This window comes from Lissotriton helveticus, chromosome 11 (genome assembly GCF_964261635.1).
Source record: "Lissotriton helveticus chromosome 11, aLisHel1.1, whole genome shotgun sequence".
Lineage (NCBI taxonomy): Eukaryota > Metazoa > Chordata > Amphibia > Caudata > Salamandridae > Lissotriton > Lissotriton helveticus.
The window spans coordinates 1,026,581,307-1,026,603,186 of NC_136072.1; the positions used below are offsets into that span (position 1 = coordinate 1,026,581,307).

A 21,880-nucleotide genomic window follows, 5' to 3' on the forward strand; every position below is an offset into this window, starting at 1 on the left:
GATAGATAGAGTGAAGGCGATAGATAGAGTGAAGGCGATAGAGTGAGGGCGATAAATAGATTGATAGTGAGGGCGATAAATAGATTGATAGTGAGGGCGATAAATAGATTGATAGTGAGGGCGATAAATAGATTGATAGTGAGGATAGATAGTGTAATTATGTGGTGTGTAATTATGTGGCACTGAGTAGTATTTGTATGTTGCGTTGAGTGCAGTGTAATTATGTAGCATATAATTATGTGGCACTGAGTGGTATTGTGTGTTGCATTCAGTAGAGTGTAATTATGTGGTGTGTAATTATGTGGCACTGAGTGGTATTTGGAGTGTATGTTGCATTGAGTGCAATGTAATTATGTTGCATAGAACTATGTGGGACTGAGTGGTAGTTGGAGTATATCTTGCATTGAGTACAGTGTAATTATGTGCCATGTAATTATGTGGCACTGAGTGGTATTTGGAGTGTATGTTGCACTGAGTGCAGTGTAATTATGTGGCGTATAATTATGTGGCACTGAGTGGTATTTGGAGTGTATGTTGCGTTGAGCGCAGTGTAATTATGTAGCATATAATTATGTGGCACTGAGTGGTATTGTGTGGAGTGTATGATGTATTCAGTAGAGTGTAATTGTGTGGCGTGTAATTATGTGGCACTGAGTGGTATTGTTTGGAGTGTATGTTGCATTGAGTGCAGTGTAATTATGTAGCATATAATTATGTGGCACTGAGTGGTATTGTTTGGAGTGTATGTTGCATTGAGAGCTGTGTAATTATGTGGCACTGAGTGGAATTTGGAGTGTATGTTGCATTGAGAGCTGTGTAATTATGTGGCACTGAGTGGGATTTGGAGTGTTTGTTGCATTGAGAGCAGTGTAATTATGTGGCATGTAATTGTGTGGCACTCAGTGGGATTTGGAGTGTATGTTGCATTGAGTGCAGTGTAATTATGTGGTGTGTAATTATATGTCACTGAGTGGAATTTGGAGTGTATGTTGCATTTAGTGCAGTGTAATTATGTGGCGTGTAATTATGTGGCACTGAGTAGTATTTGGAGTGTATGTTGCATTGAGTGCACTGTAAATATGTGCATGTAATTATGTGGCACTGAGTGGTATTTGGAGTGTATGTTGCTTTGAGCGCAGTGTAAATATTAGCATATAATTATGTGGCACTGAGTGGTATTGTGTGGAGTGTGTGTTGTATTCAGTAGAGTGTAATTGTGTGGCGTGTAACTATGTGGCACTGAGTGGTATTTGGAGTGTATGTTGCATTGAGGGAAGTGTAATTATGTGGTGTGTAATTATGTGGCACTGAGTGGTATTTGGAGTGTATGTTGCATTAAGTTCAGTGTAATTATGTGGCGTGTAATTATGTGGCTCTGAGTGGTATTTGGAGTATATATTGCATTGAGTGCAGTGTAATTATGTGCCGTGTAATTATGTGGCACTGAGTGGTATTTGGAGTGTGTTGCATTGAGCGTAGTGTAATTATGTAGCATATAATTATGTGGCACTCAGTGGTATTGTGTGGAGTGTGTGTTGCTTTCAGTAGAGTAATTATGTGGTGTGTAATTATGTGGCACTGAGTGGTATTTGGGGTGTATGTTGCGTTGAGCGCAGTGTAATTATGTGGCATCTAATTATGTGGCACTGAGTGGTATTCGGAGTGTATGTTGCATTGAGTGAATTGTAATTATATGGCGTGTAGTTATGTGGCACAGAGTAGTATTTGGGGTGTATGTTGCATTGAGTGCAGTGTAATTATGTGGCGTTTAATTATGTGGCACTGAGTGGTATTTGGAGTGTATGTTGCATTGAGAGCTGTGTAATTATGTGGCACTGAGTCGGATTTGGAGTGTTTGTTGCATTGAGAGCAGTGTAATTATGTGGCATGTAATTGTGTGGCACTCAGTGGGATTTGTAGTGTATGTTGCATTGAGTGCAGTGTAATTATGTGGTGTGTAATTATGTGGTACTGAGTGGAATTTGGAGTGTATGTTGCATTGAGTGCAGTGTAATTATGTGGTGTGTAATTATGTGGCACTGAGTGGTATTTGGAGTGTATGTTGCATTGAGTGCACTGTAAATATGTGCGTGTAATTATGTGGCACTGAGTGGTATTTGGAGTGTATGTTGCTTTGAGCGCAGTGTAAATATGTAGCATATAATTATGTGGCACTGAGTGGTATTGTGTGGAGTGTGTGTTGTATTCAGTAGAGTGTAATTGTGTGGCGTGTAACTATGTGGCACTGAGTGGTATTTGGAGTGTATGTTGCATTGAGTGCAGTGTAATTATGTGGCGTATAATTATGTGGCACTGAGTGGTATTTGGAGTGTATGTTGCGTTGAGCGCAGTGTAATTATGTAGCATATAATTATGTGGCACTGAGTGGTATTGTGTGGAGTGTGTGTTGCATTCAGTAGAGTAATTATGTGGTGTGTAATTATGTGGCACGGAGTGGTATTTGGGGTGTATGTTGCGTTGAGCGCAGTGTAATTATGTGGCGTTTAATTATGTGGCACTGAGTGGTATTTGGAGTGTATGTTGCATTGAGAGCAGTGTAATTATGTGGCACTGAGTGTGATTTGGAGTGTATGTTGCATTGAGAGCCGGGTAATTATGTGGCACTGAGTGGGATTTGGAGTGTATGTTGCATTGAGAGCAGTGTAATTATGTGGCATGTAATTGTGTGGCACTCCGTGGGATTTGGAATGTATGTTGCATTGAGTGCACTGTAATTATGTGGTGTGTAATTATGTGGCACTGAGTGGAATTTGGAGTTTATGTTGCATTGAGTGCAGGGTAATTATGTGGCGTGTAATTATGTGGCACTGAGTGGTATTTGGAGTGTATGTTGCATTGAGTGCACTGTAAATATGTGCGTGTAATTATGTGACACTGAATGGTATTTGGAGTGTACGTTGCTTTGAGCGCAGTGTAAATATGTAGCATATAATTATGTGGCACTGAGTGGTATTGTGTGGAGTGAGTGTTGTATTCAGTAGAGTGTAATTGTGTGGCGTGTAACTATGTGGTACTGAGTTGTATTTGGAGTGTATGTTGCATTGAGAGCTGTGTAATTATGTGGCACTGAGTGGGATTTGGAGTGTATGTTGCATTGAGAGCAGTGTAATTATGTGGCATGTAATTGTGTGGCACTCAGTGGGATTTGGAGTGTATGTTGCATTGAGTGCAGTGTAATTATGTGGCGTGTAACTATGTGGCTCTGAGTAGTATTTGGAGTGTATGTTGCATTGATTGCACTGTAAATGTGTGCGTGTAATTATGTGACACTGAGTGGTATTTGGAGTGTATGTTGCATTGAGTGCAGTGTAATTATGTGCCTTGTAGTTATGTGGCACTGAGTGGTATTTGGAGTGTATATTGTGTTGAGCGCAGTGTAATTATGTGGCGTGTAATTATGTTGCACTGAGTGGTATTTGGAGTGTATGTTGCATTGAGTGCAGTGTAATTATGTGGTGTGTAATTATGTGGCACTGAGTGGTATTTGGAGTGTATCTTGCGTTGAGCGCAGTGTAATTATGTAGCATATCATTTTGTGGCACTGAGTGGTATTATGAGGAGTGTATGTTGTATTCAGTAGAGTGTAAATGTCTGGCGTGTAATTATGTGGCACTGAGTGGTATTGTTTGGAGTGTATGTTGCATTGTAATTATGTAGCATGTAATTATGTGGGATTGAGTGGTATTGTGTGGAGTGTGTGTTGCATTCTGTAGAGTGTAATTATGTGGTATGTAATTATGTGACACTGAGCGGTATTGTGTGGAGTGTATATTGTATTCAGTAGAGTGTAATTGTGTGGCGTGTAACTATGTGGTACTGAGTGGTATTTGGAGTGTACGTTGCTTTGAGCGCAGTGTAAATATGTAGCATATAATTATGTGGCACTGAGTGGTATTGTGTGGAGTGTGTGTTGTATTCAGTAAAGTGTAATTGTGTGGCATGTAACTATGTGGTACTGAGTGGTATTTGGAGTGTATGCTGCATTGAGAGCTGTGTAATTATGTGGCACTGAGTGGGATTTGGAGTGTATGTTGCATTGAGAGCAGTGTAATTATGTAGCATGTAATTGTGTGGCACTCAGTGGGATTTGGAGTGTATGTTGCATTGGTGCAGTGTAATTATGTGGCGTGTAACTATGTGGCTCTGAATAGTATTTGGAGTGTATGTTGCATTGAGTGCAGTGTAATTGTGTGCGTGTAATTATGTGGCACTGAGTGGTATTGTTTGGAGTGTATGTTGCATTGAGTGCATTGTAATTATGTAGCATATAATTATGTGGCACTGAGTGGTATTGTGTGGAGTGTCTGTTGTATTCAGTAGAGTGTAATTATGTGGCGTGTAATTATGTGGCACTGAGTGGTATTTGGAGTGTATGTTGCATTGAGTGCAGTGTAATTATGTGGCGTGTATTTATGTGGCACTGAGTGGTATTTGGAGTGTACGTTGCATTGAGTGCAGTGTAATTATGTGGTGTGTAATTGTGGCATTGAGTGGTATTTGGAGTGTATGTTGGGTTGAGCGCAGTGTAATTGTGTAGCATATAATTATGTGGCACTGAGTGGTATAGGTGTGTGGAAGGGGGGTATAACAAGAGTGAGAGGTGGTGTGCGAATGGGGGTAGAGATGGAAACAAGTGCTGGAACTGACTAGCAAGGGGGAGGGGAGGCAGTGAAAGGACAGAGAGCCACTGAAAGCAAAGAGAGCACTGGTGCGTGCAAGGGAGGAGAGGCACGAGAGCATGTTATTTATTTTATTCTTTGTAGTTTTAGATAGTAAAAGCATTGGCAAAAGTTGAAGCGTTTCCCTCGCGCTCTAATGGAGAAAAAAAACGATATTGTAAAACTGGTTGGCATAATCCAGCTAAAAGTATATAACGTTAGGGTAAACTGCAGCGGATGGCAAATGGTGTGTGAATAAACAAAGTTTAATTGTGTGCGCCACTCTGCCCCTTAAGGTGCCTGCCAGCAGCTGCTGTTTATTACCGGCTCTGGCACCTGGTAAACAAAACAACATCAAAGTGGCCTGGTGTGCGATATGCATGCGCCCGCACACATGCACTGTAGGCAATCCGCCTGGAAAGCCTTTGGGAGCATTTTTGAAAGTCCCTACTTAATATCTCGCCAAAGCATCGCTAACTCGACGGCTTAGGTGAGACCTAAAAACACTTACCGGTTGAAATTAAACCAATCACGCTGCTTTAGCACCGCTCCTTGGCTGACAACCATTACCGCAGCTCCCTTGCGGGTCACCAGCTGAAATAGACGCTCTGCGCGTACCCGATCACGTGCTATTGCCCGGACAATAAAGGAGGAAGCGCTACTTACAAAGGCCAAAGTAAATACCATGGCAACTTGTAAACACTAGTTAATCCGAAACAGTTCCCATCCTGTTTGGGGTCAGAAAAATAAAATAATGGATAAAAAGAGGATTGTATAGTGATCAGTGCTCAACGAGCGATCTGCTGAAAAAATTGATGTGGCGGAAAACGAAGGGCCCGACTGTTAGTCCAAGTGCATAGGGTCTCATAATTTGTGAAAATAAGATGCAACGGACACGTCCGTATCCAATGGGGTGAAAAGAAACGACATAAAACTCAAGTGGCTGGAACTCCTACACCAATGTACTTTGTGTTCAGACCCATGCTGTGCAGTTCTCACTGAACAGCCACTTGTTATATATCACCAGCCAAAACTTTAGCTGACTCAACAAATGACACTATATTTCTGTAACCCCAGTTCTAAACTTTCTAAAAGAGGTGGGCTCTTTTAGAATGTTTATTAGAGGTCCATAGCGGTGAACTAAGGAGAACCGGAAAGCGTCTGGCAGCGTCGCGGCTGATTTGCTGCACAGTATGCCGCCTTCTATTTTTGGTGTGTTGTGGAGCTGTTAAGATCCTGTTACCATGCCTGTGATTGCAATATCCTCTCTGAAACCTCTTGGACATTCCAAGTAGTTCTTCCAAATCAAGCACCTTGGTCTCCTTCAGTGGTCATACTTTATTCTGCACATCCCTCGTGTATGCTTTGCCAGTAAGGTGCAAAAAATGTAGTACTATGCACAGTGGTTGAACTTATGCTCAATATCTGTGGCTTTTGTTTCTCTAGTCATAGGTTTGCTAGTAGAATGTTTACAGTTAATGTACACAAAAAATAAGATGCCAGTTAAACGTTTGAATCTTATGTTGTTACTCTAAATGTAGGCAATGTTAAAATCTTGTAAACAATACTGTAGTCTTCGCTATCATCCAAAACAATCTTTCCTTATCTAATTACAACGTTTTGTTGCCTCGTCAACTTAAATTATTTCAAGAAATCTGTATCTGCTATTTGTCGCTAGATTGGGTGTATTGTTTCTATTGAATTGGAGAGTAACATAATTGTCTATGTGGTTGATTTTATTTTCTTCTGTAGCCAAAACAGATTACATGGAGCCCATCTCGAGTGTTCCCGCCAGTCAGAGCCTGCATGTTTTCATCCCATCTTACATCAGTAACATTTTTGGCTGACCCAAGTGCCGGTGGTGGATTACCAAGAGGCACATTTATCTATGCAACGTCTGCAGTTCCCATCCAGGTAAAAGATATCCAGAAATATGAAGTTTGTAATCTGTTTTACTTATTCTTAAACATTTTCCCAGTGTTGTAACAATGGTGACACGAGTGTCTAATATCATCTGAATGTACAAGTGGTCAAATGTATCTCACTGGTGCCTTTGTGTCATGTAGATAAACTGTCCACCATTGAATCAGATCTTTCATTGATTCACATGCTTGAATCATTTCCCATTGTCAAGGTGGGAGTCTCTCTGTAACTTTAAAACAGCAGTACAAATCGATTTCAGCCTGAAAGAACTTAACATTGCCACTTTAATAGCATGCTCACCTCTTCAGCAAAGACCCAAGAGCCAATGAGAGGAGTGCCCTTGGCTGTCCCTTCCCAGAGCACAGTCCATTTCGCCTCAGAAATCTACCACACATTGTGTGGAGAAGGAGTTCTAGAGCGCATCGGAGGAGGCGAGTCTTCTGCAGTAGTGCCACAGCCACCTCCTTACGACTTAGCCAGTTTGTCAATGCCCTATACTTGAGGGGGGTATTGAGGTCTTTTATGTTTAGGGAAACAATATGTATTGTTGTCATAGGGGAGCCTTTATAGGATTGCAGAATGCATCCAAAAGTAAATAAAAGGAGTATGGCACCGGTGTTCTTGCGAAAATAATTGTGCACAAATGTGTCAATAACTACGTCAGGGTGCCTGGTTGCGCAGCTCTGGGTTTCCGGAGGCTGCTTAACCCACCCTGATTGATATGCCTTTTGATGCCGCCACTCTGATTGGCACACATGCTGACTCTGCTTTGTAGTCTGGTAGAGCAGACTCTTGACTCTACCATCTGCTTCCCTAGTTCTCCTGTACTAGGTTTGTTTGGGGGAAAGCTCCTTTCTTTTTCACAAATGAGCCATTCCAGGGCGGAGCCCATAGGCTTTTATTTTCAAATCCCCTTTCCATCTACGGGTAACACCAATTGAGGTGTTCCTGCCTTCTGCAGGTACTTTTATTCTTCTTATACAGTTGATGACAGTTTATGGTTCTGATAATCTGAGCCATATATTATTTTGTGGCCCTATGTGTGACTGTTCTTACAGGCTTCTTTCTGAAGCTAGTTTTTTTATCCAAGTTCTTACTATAAAGAGGGTATTTAGTTTGCATTATATGGATGCACTGTTGCCTTATTACCTGTTGTTCAGGGACCATCTTCTGTATGCCTTATAGGAATTTTTGGATCAGTTTCTGGTATTTAGTATTCCTTATACAGACTTTCAGTTTATCTTCCTCAGAAAACATAAGCAGTTGTGAGTTCTGCCTTGCACCAGTGCCAACCTCCCCTCCACCCCCATACGAGTTACCTCTCATAACCATGGGGCATTCCTTCCCTTTATCTGGCATCCTTCTGTCCTTAACAGAAACACTGAAATGATTGGCACAATCCTTGGCCTAAACAGATTATTAGTGCCCTGGCACTTCTTGTTGTTCTGCACTCACTGTGTGTTGGCAAAACGGATTCCTTCCACTGATCCTTTGTTTTCTTGTTAGTCTATAGCTCAGTGGTGAATTGGGTATCAAAGGTCCCTCTAATGCAATGTTTCAGATTCCACCACAACCCAAGGTTACCTTGGCCCTGTGCCACCGACTTTGCTATCTTTTCTCTGCTTCATCCCTGGAGGGGATTATAGGCATTATTTATTTGCCAATTCAGATCACAGCCATGAAATTTTCTTACCATATTGGTTGTTGTTCAGTTGTCACCAGCCCACCCCTTTTATCTGTGTTGTGGCTAATGTTCATCTTCAGGTTTTCTTCTTCTGGAACATGTGTCCCTTAGACATTATGGTTCCATGTCTTTGAGGATTGGTTTCCAATGAGGCTGAGGTCTCCCTTGGCATCCTTTTCCTGAGGGTTCTTCTTCCTTCTCATAGGATGTGATAAGGATTCTATCCCTCAAAGGTCGTTATACCACTTACACCTTATTTTATGAATTCCTTCTGCTTGGATGAATTTATTCTCTTTTTCTTCCTCGCTTCCTTTTCAAGTTGTGGGTCTTATCCCCTTTTATAGTTGTGGTATATTGAAGGTTTTGCTTTGTATACATCCTGTCTCCTGTCGAGACATTTTTTACTGGCCTCAATCCTTGTTGTGCTTGTATGCACTACCATCCATTATTTTGCGGGTTTTCCATTTTGTGGTGCTTGATCCCTTCACTGCTATGTACTCCATCTTTTATGAGAAGCTTCAGTCAGGCCTGGCTGCTTGATATATCTGTCTATTCGATGGAAATGGATTATCTGTCGAGGCCTTCTGTGTGTTGGCCTTTATTTTGACTATACCTTTTGGTGGACCCCGGTAGTGGTCTTCATTCCCTTCATAGCAGAGTTTTCACAAACGCTGTTAACCGCCTGATGGTAGCCTCTTCAGTCAGTAGCATTGGTTCAACGGGAGGTTGCCATTATTTTTCACTCCGTTGCTGCCTCAACTTTGGTCTATTACCATTGTATGTTTGTATTTCGATTCATCTTTCGATGGATACCTTTATTCTATGGGTGTCCCTTGTTCCTACCCTGGTCAGTCTCCCAATATATATTGCAGGTATGTTTTTTTTTTAATATCTGTTTTATTGGCATTTGTAAAATTAACATTGTTACAATCAATACAATTTCATAGTCACAGCAGTGAGACAATCAGTAGGACATCATCAAACGTCTTTCTCCATGTTACAATTTTTTATATGCCTCTGAGTAAAAACATTGTTGCCCCACATCATCTTACCCAGTACTATTCTGCCCTAGGATGTCCATTGTCTGCTAGCTTACAGTATTAATGAATAAAACCCCAGCCATCAGAGAGCGTATTATAAGGAGTGGTTAGGTTGCCATCAATATTAACCGTCTCGTATGTGCATGTATTGAAAATGTGTATATGGTTGCCATACAGAAACTTAAATAATGAAGAAAAGCAAAAAGGAAAGATACAAATTCAGTGCATCCATAAAATACATGCTCAATTAAAACTTTTATAAATCTACCAGGGGTCCTCAGTCAGAAGAAACATTGGAAACAGTATGGTTGGTGCTTCCGTCCGGTCAGGGGGCCCTAGAGGGCAGTGGGGAAACGCAAGGATAAAGCAAGGAGAGCCCTAGATGGGTGAGGGCAAGGACCAGCAGCCAACCTCCCGAAGGGGTCATCCAAGTAGTAGCCTGATAGGACAAGGCTGATCCAGTCCTCTCCCTGAGGTCCCAGAATCGCTGAAAAGTTCTACAATGGTCACCCGACGTTTAGGGGGCATGTGTCTCCCCTGGTCCCTCAGATTCATCTGCACTCGTCTGTGACTCCTGGTCAGGTGCATTTCTCATGTCCCATGCCCTTAATATGTCCACCCATGGCTCTGCCAAGGGTCTGCACCTCTTCGTAATCTTATCTTCTCTAAGCAAGGCCCTTTCCTCCGATCTGGCCCAACAGGAAGCATCTTTTTCACAGTCTACTATTAAACGATTTATCTTTGCTTCCACCTGAGAGTTATTCTCCTTTAGCCAAGAGGAAGGCCAGGTCCACAAACCTATGACCAAGGGCCCGATGTAGGTAGGCAAATACCGGTCGGAAACAGCCGAAAATACCGATTTTCGGCCGTTTCCGACCGGTATGTGGACATTGAGATGTAGGGGCATTGAAAATTACAGAATCGGTAATTTTACCGAATCGGTAATTTTAGCGATTCGGAAAAATACCGAATTGGTAAAATTACCGATTCTGTAATTTCAGATGTAGGTAGCACTGTTTTCAGTGCTACAAGGGTTTCAGAATTCGTTATTTACCACCAACTAGAAGTTGGTGGTAAATAATGAAAACCAGCACTCTTTTTGCTTATTAAACAGTGCCATGTTGCAGACATACATGCCCTAAGGGGACAATTGAGGGGTGCAACAGGGTGTCAAAGTGACACCCTGCCACCCTTCAATGTTTCCCCCAATTACCGAATCGGTATTTACCGATTCGGTAATTGACATTCATTCCTATGGGCCCATAGGAATGAATGGCAATTATAGAATCGGTAAATACCGATTCGGTAATTACCGAATTTTACCGATTCTGTAAAGAAATCGGTAAAATTACCTACATCCCGATTGCCAGTTCTTAAATACCGAATCGGTATGATTCGGTATTTAAGAATCGATAATTTGGGATTACCTACATCGGGCCCCAATTCTTTTGGATTTGGGCCTCTGGAATGTCCCTGAAGACATACCTCTGGGGAGCACAGCATATTACGAGCCAGAACCCTGTTTACAGTGTCTATGATCCTGGTCCAGTAATTGTTAAGCCCATTACAGGATCGTACCATATGATCAAAGTCGACGTCTTTTTGTGAGCATCTGGCGCCGGCCTGGTCATCGCTACCGTACACTACATTTAACCTGTGTGGGCTGAGGTAGGTTCTGTGGAGTATGTTGAACTGTATAAGTTTAAAGGCTGCATTTCTGGACACTTCTTGGGGCTTCCTAGGGCCTTTTTCCATTCCTTCTCAGTTAACTGCCTATTCAGGGTGCCCTCCCATCGTTCCCTTACACGAGTCAAAGGCCGGTGTGTCATCCCCGTTATTGTCAGGTAGAGCCATTTTACCAGGTGTCCTGCCGACCCCATGGTCACCACTGCCTGAAGGGCCTTATGAGTGACAGGCTCTTTCAAGTCACCTCCCCACAACTCATTCAATCCCCCTATTTTATTATGATAATTCATAAACTGTTCCGGTGGCAGGTCATGATATTCCAGGAACCCAGCTAGCGGAAGCAGTTCACCATCACTGTAGCAATCTCCAACCAACAACACTCCTGCTTCTTCCCAGCCCTGCAACTGCCGCTGGGTGAGAGGTGGGCCCATCCCTGCCTGCTGTAATCCATATTGCAGGTTTGGTTGTACTGAACTTCTTCCATAGTGTCTGCTTTTGTAACTACACCTTTCTTGGTGCTCTAGTTCGATATTAACTTGGACGTTGCTTATGCATTTCTTTTTGCTTTCTCCTCTGGGCTCCTACGTTACATAGTCCCAGAGGGTTACCTTTCTAGGAGGGTTTTCTCCAACTGAGAGTGGTCTCTACCAAACGTAGGTGTTGTTCTCCAGTACTGGGGTGTCTTTTCATAGATTCACATGCCTGAATCATTCCCTGTCGTCGGAGTGGGGAATGATTCAGGCACGGTACATAAAAAAGCAATAATATGCACCTAATAACCAGAAAACCTTGGTAATAAGCAACCAGGAAGTAAAGTAGCCCTAGGCTACAAGAAAAAAAAGTCCACACTCATGACTATCATAGTAATTTTGTATAGTCCAACCTACAGCCAATCAGGCAACAGCACCCACCAGGATGTTCTCCCCAGAGGCTCATGCTCTCAGATTTTCTACTGCACGTCGTGTGAAGGGAGTATCCCTGAGCTCTGCTAAGTACTTCACTTTTCTGACTGGATTTCTCTTCTTTAGGATATCATCTACTAAAAAATCTCTCTTCAGGCCTTGTGAATCTTGTGGGAAGCTCTGGCTTTTTTCAGAAGATCCCCACAAAAACTGCATCTACTGCTTTTATCCTGATCATGAGGTGAGAGAGTGTAAGATCTGCAGGACCTTCCCTCAGAAGACCCTCAGAGATAGGGAAGGACGCCTACTTCTGTGGCTGCAGAAGACTAAAGACCAGGATAAGCCTTTATCTGAGGTGGGAAGTGTGGCTTCAGGGTCATCTGTATCCTCCAGAAAAGGATGGCTGAGGAGGATCTATCTTCTCATGGGGCTAAGGTGTTGAGGAAAGTTCAGCCCTCCAAGGGTTCTGGCTTGCCTTGTGCAATAAAGGCTTCTCCACCTTGTGGATCGTCATCTGTATCACCCCCTAAAAAGACAGAAAAGTCTCTGGCATCTAAAAAGCTTCCTGAGAAGGGTTTTCCTTAGAAGAAGAAGACCCCGCCGTTGACTGAGTCATCGACGGCTCCATCGTCGACGACGCTACTTCAACGTCGACAGTCACCAGATTCGGGTTCCTGGAGACATTTGGTCTGGTGGACTGTTGGAGGTTGCTGCACCCGGAACAGGCGCAATACACCTTCCATTCTGGAGCCCATGGCAGTCTGTCCAGACTCGACTATATTCTGCTGCCGGCGGCGCTGTCCTCCTCTGTTGGGGAGGTGAGGCACCTCGCCCGGGGTATATCCGACCACTCCCCAGTCTGGCTTAGCATGGATACTACTATGAGTAATGAGGGACGGGTCGCCCCTATAAACCCCTGGTTTCTTCGCAATCCCAAGACCCGTACCGAATTGGTGAAATCCCTTGATTATTATTTTGTAGAAAATGTGGGGTCTGTGTCATCTGCTGTAGCGTTGTGGGAGGCGTTTAAGACTGTGCTACGTGGGCAGGCCTTATCTTTGATCGCTACCGCCAAGAAAAGTAAGCATGAAGAGGTCCGTCTTGAGGCAGAGATAACCGCACTGGAGAGTGACTTGGAGTGCGGAGTGTCCCGTGCCAAACTTCATTCCCTCAGCCTAAAACAATTAGATTATAAGGCCCTGGTTACTGATGCTGCCAAGGTCATGAGTAGGGAACAGCAGGGTAGGTTGTATGATGTTGGAGATAAAGCTGGTAAATTGATTGTGTGGCTGGACAAGAAAGAAAGGGCGAGTCGTGTAGTTCTTGTTATTGAGAACCTGGACGGAGTGTGCGTGACTGAGCCGGCTGCGATTGTTGAATGCTTTGCGGAACACTTCCGAACTGTATATGCTCCGGTCTCTGACAGACCGGAGGCTGACTCTCATTTGTTGCTTCGCGATATTACTTTGCCCTGCCTGTCTGTGGCTGACAGAGACCTGACGGACGCGGTGTTTTCAGCTGATGAGGTGGCTACCGCCATTCGTTCACTCCGCTCTGGCAAGGCCATGGGTCCAAATGGTCTGCCCATTGAACTGTATAAATTGTGCCCAGACAAACTGGCTCCATATCTTCGTGATATGTTTCTAGAGTCCCGCGACGCTGGCTCCCTCCCACGTGACCAGCGTCTTGCTACAATCGTAGTGATTCATAAGGAGGGGAAGCCACGGGATCGCTGTTCATCTTATAGACTGATCTCACTTCTAAACGCTGAACCGAAAATTCTGGCTAAGTTATTAGCTAACCGCCTGACGAACGTTATCAGCGACCTGGTCCATCCGGATGAGTCCGGTTTTATCCCGCACCGTAACACAGCGCTTAACCTGCGGCGCTTGCACGGTGTTCTCGCGAGGGCGGCGTCTCTTCCTGAACCAGCCATCTTGGCTTCATTGGACGCTATGATGGCCTTCGATACTCTTGAGTGGCCTTATCTTTGGGCCGCTCTCGTGAAATTCGGATTCGACCCCGGGTTCATCGGCTGGGTGAAACGTTTGTATGCGGAGCCACTGGCGCAGGTAGTTGTGAATGGTCGGGTCTCAGCGTCTTTTGTTGTCGGGAGGGGCACGCGACAGGGCTGCCCATTGTCACCACTGCTTTTCGCGCTCGCCCTTGAACCGCTGGCTGCCTGGCTGCGCTGGGAGTCCTCGCTTAAGGGGATCCGGTTGTCCCTGGACTTTGAGGATCGTGTCTCTCTGTACACGGATGATATTTTATTGTACCTTACGTCCCCTCGAAAATCTCTGAATGTTTTGTTCGATGTGCTCACTTCGTTTGGGAAACATTCGGGCCTCGTTATCAACTGGGCTAAATCCTGTGTGTACGTGCTCTCGGGCGGTCCCCCCCCCCCCCCCTTGCCTCGCAGATGCCCCATTCGGGTCTCTCCGTCGGGCTTTAAGTACCTGGGGATTTTTATATCTTTAGACCCTGCAGCTCGCTACGAACATAATCTGCTCCCCCCCCCTTCAAAGATTGAGCCTTGACGTTGTGCGCTGGCGCGGGTTGTCGCTATCGCCGCTCGGGCGCGCAGCCCTTTTTAAAATGATGGCCCAAATGATGGCCCTGCCGAGGTTTTTGTACGCGCTTCAGAATACGTTCGATATTATTCCGGCGAGCTACTTTAGAGAGGTTGAGAGCCTGCAGAGACGGTTAATTTGGGATGGACGCTCGCGTATTTCCCTCGCTAAACTCACTCTTCCCTGGTATGATGGGGGTATAGCGTTGCCGGATATTAGGCGTTACTATTGGGCCTCGCAACTGAGTGCGATCAACCATGCAACATATGCGCCTGCTCCTAATCCGGCGTTCGAGATGGATAAGCATTTGCTGCCGGGCGGGGACTACAGGAGGGCGCTCTACTCCAAGGCAGCGGGCAAGGATTTATCTGGACCTACCAAAATTGCTGTACGCGTGTGGCATGCTGCGAATGCGTCTGTGGGATGGGAAGATCGATTGACTCGTGCGACTCCCTTGTTTGCTTCTGAAAGGTTGGGATGTCTCTGTAAAACGAAAGGGTTTGAAAAATGGGATATGATTGGTATTAGCTGCGTGGGCGATCTTTGGGTCAAAGGCAAAATCAAGACCTTTGCGGCACTACAGACAGAATATGAATTAAGTGTCCGGGAATTCTTCCGATACACTCAGATTCACCATGCCTTGAGTTCGGTTCTCCCTGCGGGTACTGTCGTCCCCGAGTCCTCCCCCCCTTTCAGATCGGATCCTTGACGACCAAGTCTCGACAGTACCATTTCCCTGATATATAAGAAGTTGATTAATACCCGAGTGGATCTGTTAGTGCGTCTTAGGGAGGTCTGGACCGGCGATGGTTTGGAGCTGGGCGACGAGGATTGGCAAGCTGCATTATCCTCGCCAAAAGAAGTCTCGATTCCTGCCCGTCTCCGCTTCGTTCAGCTCAAAATCTTACACCGTGTGTATATCACTGGTCCACACTTGATTCGCATGGGTTATTCCTCGGACGGGTTATGTAAGCGTGGTTGTGGGATGCTTGGAACTTTCCTCCATATACTTTGGGAGTGTCCAGATGTGGTGCAGTTCTGAAATAATGTGCATGCAGTGATGAGTAGAGTCACGGGGGTGGTGCTGCAGCCCGAGGCCAGGCGCTGCCTTTTGAACGCGTGGGAGCTGAATGATTATAGTGTGGCCCAGACGCGGTGGGCGACCCTTGGGAATATGATAGCCAAAAGAGATGTAGCGCAGTTGTGGGGTTCCCAGCGCCCGCCCACGGTATCGGTGTGGAAGGAGAATATGGACTGGTGTATGTTCAGAGAGAAGACTGTGTATGTGGCGCGGGGCACACCTAGAAAATGGAATAGTATCTGGAGCCAATGGAACGCATACCGTGGAAATCTATGTGCGCCTCCGTTCGTGGACGACCCCGAAGTCCCTCTGTCCCCCTGATCCGGCATTCCATGTATTGTGTGCTCTTTGTTATCCTTAAATTTGTTCCCCCGCTTTTAATAAAAATATTAATTAAAAAAAAAAGTCACCAGATTCTCATCGCCGAAGCCAAAAATGATAATGTTGTCAGCCTCTTCTCTGTCGACGCTGGGCTCTGTTTCAGTAAGACTTATCTCATCGACGAAGGTAATGCCATCTATCGTTGACTCTCCGTCGTCGGCGACGAAGGGAAGAAAGATCCCGTCGACGAGTGCTCCGTCGACGAAGACCACCTCGGCAACAGCTACATCGTCGACGAAAACTACCCCGTCGACAGCTACCTCGTCTACGAAGACTGGCTCGACGTCGACGACCTCACCGTCGTCAAAGACTACCTCATTGTCGACGAAAAATGCCTTGTCAACAAAGACATCGTCGTCGAATGTATCGTCGACGAAGATTACACAAGTGACGAAGTTAAATGTCTGGTCGGCACCATCTCCTTCAACGACGGCACCGTTGACGGCAAGACCGTCGACGCCTCTTCTATCAACTTTCACTGAACTGCAAGTATGGTCCTCCACACCGTCTACGGCCTCCTTTGCCCCAATGGCTACAACAGCTTCTTTGCTTGTAAGACGTGCCTCGTCATTGCAAACACTGTCACCACTTAAATTGCCTGACCAATTGCTGGATTCTGATGACGACAAGGAGCAATCTGATGTAGACAGGTTACGCACAGCTACGAGTATGTCAGAATTGCTCATTAAATATCAGGAGGAAGATGAAGACGAGGATCCGTTCTCTGAGCCTGTGAATCTAGCTTCTGCCACGATGCCCACAGCACAGATGCCTTTGGCCCTTCTCAATAATTTGCCGTTCATGTTAGACGACTACTATCGTCGTTTCCCTCCATCTGAGTATGCGGGGTCTCTCCCATCAACTCCCATTCCTCAGGCCCCTCTGCATCTTCTTTGAGATCTCCAAGACCACCTTCTCCAGCGCCATCTCACCATTCTCAGGAGGCTAACACCACGGATGAAGATAGAGAGGAAGGATAGGTGGATGACAAATCTGTTCTGTCGGAGTGGGATGAATACCAAATTCAGACGCCATCACCATCTGCTACAGCTAACTCCCTTCCAGTAGACATCGGAGGCTTCCATCTCCTCATGGAGAAAGCTACTAAGAGATTTCTAATCCCAATGGAAACTAAGAAAGACGATTGCTTTCTTTATGATTTTAAGGACCAACCGCGAAGGAAAGTCAAAACTATTCCCATCATTGACTTCATATGGAAGGAAGGATTACAAATGATGGCAGCACCCAATTCTCCTCCTGCTGTCTTGCCCCGGTTAGACAAGAAGTATAAGGCACTGGACAACTCTCCTGCTTCCCTTATAGGACAACCTAAGGCTGATTCGGTCGTCGCCCAAGCGGCACAAAGACGTTCCAGGAACCCCTCTTTGCCTATATCTGCGCCTCCAGATAGAGATTGCAGACGATTAGATTCCATCGGGAAAAATTTCTCCACGATGACAGCAACAACTGTACGTGCCGCGAACTCCCTAGCGATATTAGAGAGATACGACAGGCAAATGTGGTCCGACATCTCCCCCTATGTGGAGATGTTACCAGAACCTGCGAGATCTGAGGCTAGGTAGATATTGCGAGAAGGCAAACTTACTTCAGCAGAAATGATAGACGCAGCAGTCGATGTGGCGTCTTCAGGATTCAGGCAGCTAGCGAGGGCAGCTGTGTTGAAAAGGCAGGGATTGCTAAAATCCACATCTTTTCGCCAAGAGGTCCAAACCAAGATAGTTGACCTGCCATTTGATGGCGAGTTTCTCTTTGTCCAGCATATTGACAAAGCCCTCCAGGCTATCAAGAAGGACACGGAGACGGCGAGATCTTTGGGTAGCCTTCAGTTTCGCCGGTCGTCCTTTCGAGGTGCTAAAGGGCGTGGTTCTTTTTCCAACAGAGGAAACTACAATCAGCAGAGGTCATACCAAACCTCTCAATCTATGGCCCCTGAGCTGTCGTATTTACTGGCAATCCCTGAGTCAATGATGTCTACTGCTGGCTATGTTTTATGTGACCCGCTTTCTATCCAATGCACTGGATATATATCTTGCTGTGTGACCAATACCTCATCTGTAATTGCATACATGTTTTGTGTATTATTCTTTTGAAAATGAGAAATAAAAGTTTTTAAAGAAAAAACAAGAAAAAAAAACCTCTCAATCTAACCAGAGATACCAACTCTACAAGCAACAGTCTTACACACAACAAGGTCATTCCTACACACAGTCCAGAAGAAAGCCCTCCTACCGTGGAAGAGATTCCACTAAGAAGTAATGAGACACGCCACCTGCCACCATCTCTACCCTCCCCCAGTCAAGGGTTGGAGGAAAAATATCCCAATTCTACTCGAACTGGTCCGCAATTACTACAGACAAGTGGGTCCTGGATATAGTGGCCAGGGGCCACAATTTAGAATTCATCAAGATCCCCCAAATTCTCCTCCCAAAGGCCCACCTCCAGCTCATATCAAGTAGTTGTTAACCCAAATAAATTTGATGATACGGAAGGGAGCGATCGAAAAGAACCCTTATTTGCAAAAAGGAACAGGGTTTTACTCAAGATTTTTCCCCATACAGAAAAAATTGGGAGAATGGCGCCCCAGCATCGACCTGCGCACACTCAAGAAATACCTGAAAAAATTGTCCTTCCGGATGTTAACGCTCTGAGAAATCCTCCAGCTTCTTTCAATGGGGGATCACATGGCCACCCTCGACCTTCAAGAAGCTCATTTTCATGTGCCAATCCTCCCCAGACACAGAAAATTCGTACGATTCAGAGTGGCTGGTAGGGATTTTCAGTTCAAAGTACTCCCCTTTGGACTTCGGTCAACGCACCGTGTTTTCACAAAAGTTGTAGCTCTGGTGGCAGAACATCTTTGCTTAGAGGGCATTCAAATCTTCCCATACTTGGACGATTGCCTTATCAAGGCGAGTTCTTTTGCAAAGGCAAGAGCAAGCGTTCAAAGATGCCTATCACTATGCCAGTCTTTGGGTCTCTCCATCAACTTCGGGAAATCTCATCTCATTCCGTCGCAAAGAAAGTCCTTCTTGGGAGCCACACTGGATACCCAACTCACTCAGGCTTTCGTCTCAAAAGAAAGACGACACAAGATTTGCAAGCTAGCTCGCCTATTGCAAGAAAGAGTCCGGCTGTTCAAATCTTTCCTAGGGATGATTTCATCCTGCATTCCTCTGATACCCAACTGTCGTCTAAGAATGAGACCTTTACAAGAGGAACTCAACCTCCAATGGTTGCAGGTTTCGGGGTCGTTCGACGACATCATTCACTTAACTCCTCTGATGCGAAAAGCCTTTCTCTGGTGGACTCAGATAAAGAATTTGAAGGAAGGATGTGCATTCCTGGCGGAAGTACCACATTTCACCATCACCACGGATGCTTCTCTCGAGGGATGGGGAGCACACCTTCAGGGAATGACTGTCAACGGAAAGTGGAATGTGCAACAAAAGAAGTGGCACATCAATCTCTTGGAGCTGTGAGCCATTTTCTTGGCCTAGAAATCCTTTCAAACAGTCATCCAAAGGGCCTCGGTACTAATTCGGACAGACAATACAACAAGTATGCATTACTTAAACAAACAGGGTGGTACAAAGTCGGCCCTGCTCTCTCAACAAGCCCAGGAGATCTGGGACTGGGCATTGGGTCAAGGGATTAGCATTTCAGCTCTCCATGTTCCAGGGATCTCCAATGTTCTAGCAGCTTCGCTCAACAGATCACGAATGGGAGATCCATCAACCAACGTTGGACCGAGTCGGAAGTGGGGCCACCCCGATCTGTTCCTGTTTGCAACAAGTCAGAACCGCAAATACTCACACTTCGCAAGCTGGCTTCCCCACAAGGACTCGTGCGTGAATGCGCTTTCAATGAACAGGTCTCAGATATATGCCTACGCCTTTCCTCCGATTCCGTTGGTTCCCAGAGTCATCCGCAAGATCAAGAAACAGCCTCATTCTCATTGTTCCCTGATGGCCTTGCCAATACTGGTTCACCGAACTTCTCCTTTTGGAGTGCGATCCCATTCAGTTTCCACCAATACCGAACCTTATGTCCATTCAGGAGGGTCAAATATGTCACCCAGACCCAGCCTCCTTGAGATCAGCAGCTTGGCTCCTCAACACCGTGAATTCGCACACTTAGATATCCCTGTGGATTATCAAGAAGTTTTAGCCAATGCTAGAGCACCTGCCACGATTAAGACATACAAACTCAAATGGAAAAGATTCTGCACCTGGTGTCAATCTGCCAATTTGCATCCAATTCATGCCAGACCAGAACAGATCTTACCGTTCTTTCTTCGATTGGCAAAATAAGGTTTATCTCATTCCACATTGAAAGTGTTCTTGGCAGCTATCTCAAGGTTCCGTCAGGATTGTCTAACTCGCACGAGGCTACAAGCTATGGGGAGGGGAGGAGAAGGTCTTTGCAGAAGGGGATGTGGAGGAAGAGGCACCTTCTTCCACATACTATGGGACTGTCCGAAGGTGCAAAGATACTGGAGACGGGTGGTGCAGTGTATGGGGGAGGTATGGGAGGCGGAGATCCGTTTGGAGGCCAAGAGATGCCTCCTGAACATTTGGGAGCCCACTGACCTGCCTTCTAGAGGGAAGATATGGGTGACACTTGGGCAGATGGTGGCGAAAAGAAACATTGCCAGGCTTTGGGGGGCCCCTAATCCACCGAAACTTATGGACTGGCAAAGCGACATGGACTGGTGCATGCTACAGGAAAAAACTGTGTATATAGCGAGAGGTTGCCCCCGCAAATGGGGAGAGATCTGGTCCAGCTGCAACGTCTTTAGAGGCAACCTATGTGAACCACCCCATGTACCACGACTTGGCTCAGAAGATCTAGACTAAACTGTTAGGCCTATTGCTGTGGGTACGGAACTGTCTTGATTGATTACAAATTGTATTTCTGCTGTGATAACGGACATGAGCTGACTGTAACTGATTGACTGTGATTGGTTTTTTCTTTTGCTGCATAATAAAAAGAATAAAAAAAAAAAAAAAGGATTGTCTAACTCTCTCTACTCTACTAGAGTTATTCAGCAATTTTTTAAAGGACTATTTTGAATGTTTCCTCCTATTCAGCGTCCGCCTCCATCCTGGCATTTGAATGTGGGGCTCGCTCAACTCATGCTTCACCCCTTTGAACCTATTCATAAAGTGGATCTTAAGTTCCTTTCTTGGAAGGTATCTCTGCTTTTGGCGCTGACATCAGCTAGGAGGGTCAGTGACATTCAAGCATTCACGATTAAGTAAACTTTTCTACAGTTCACTTCCAATTCAGAGGTGCTTCGTACCAATCCCAGCTTCATGCCTAAGGTACCTATGGATTTTCACCTTAATGAACAGATAATTCTGAAGGTTTTCTTTCCAAATCCTCAAACAGCGGCCGAAAGAGCCTTACATTCCCTTGATGTCAGGAGGTGTCTCAAGTTCTATCTTCAACGAACTGCTACAATTCGGAAATCAGATCAGCTATTTATAGCATATGGAAGATTACGTCAAGGTTACTCTGTATCCAAGCAGACCATAGCACGTTGGATGTCTGCGGCTATTAGTCTGTGTCATCAACAGGCGGGAAGGCCTTTACAGACAACCCCTAGAGCGCATTCTACGAGAGCAATCTCCTCATCTGCCGCGCTCTTTGCTGGTGTGCCTCTTCATCAGATCTGCAGAACAGCAACCTGGTCCAGCAGACACACCTTTACCAAACATTACTGTTTGGATGCTTCAAGTGATGCAGATACGTCAGTTGGACGAGCTGTTCTCCGCAATCTTGTTAAATAAGGTGAGCCTCTGTTCTCCCTCCTCCACTTGCTCTTTTTAGACGCTTATTTACATGCTGCTATATATCCTGATCTAGTATGCATATGTAAGCACTAATGCATTTATATATGTTTATATTACT

The 21,880-nt window shown here is 45.2% G+C and overlaps 1 protein-coding gene across 4 annotated transcripts in view; it reads left to right on the top strand.

Moving 5' to 3' along the window:
• Nucleotides 1-21,880, top strand: part of HECTD4 (HECT domain E3 ubiquitin protein ligase 4) — a 2,216,728-nt gene that overhangs the window by 1,100,540 nt on the left and 1,094,308 nt on the right. For all 4 annotated transcript variants that reach the window (XM_078667422.1, XM_078667425.1, XM_078667423.1 and 1 more), the window contains exon 46: nt 6,432-6,593. In XM_078667422.1, the coding sequence (XP_078523548.1) occupies nt 6,432-6,593 (162 nt within the window). The remainder of the gene's footprint in view (nt 1-6,431; nt 6,594-21,880) is intronic.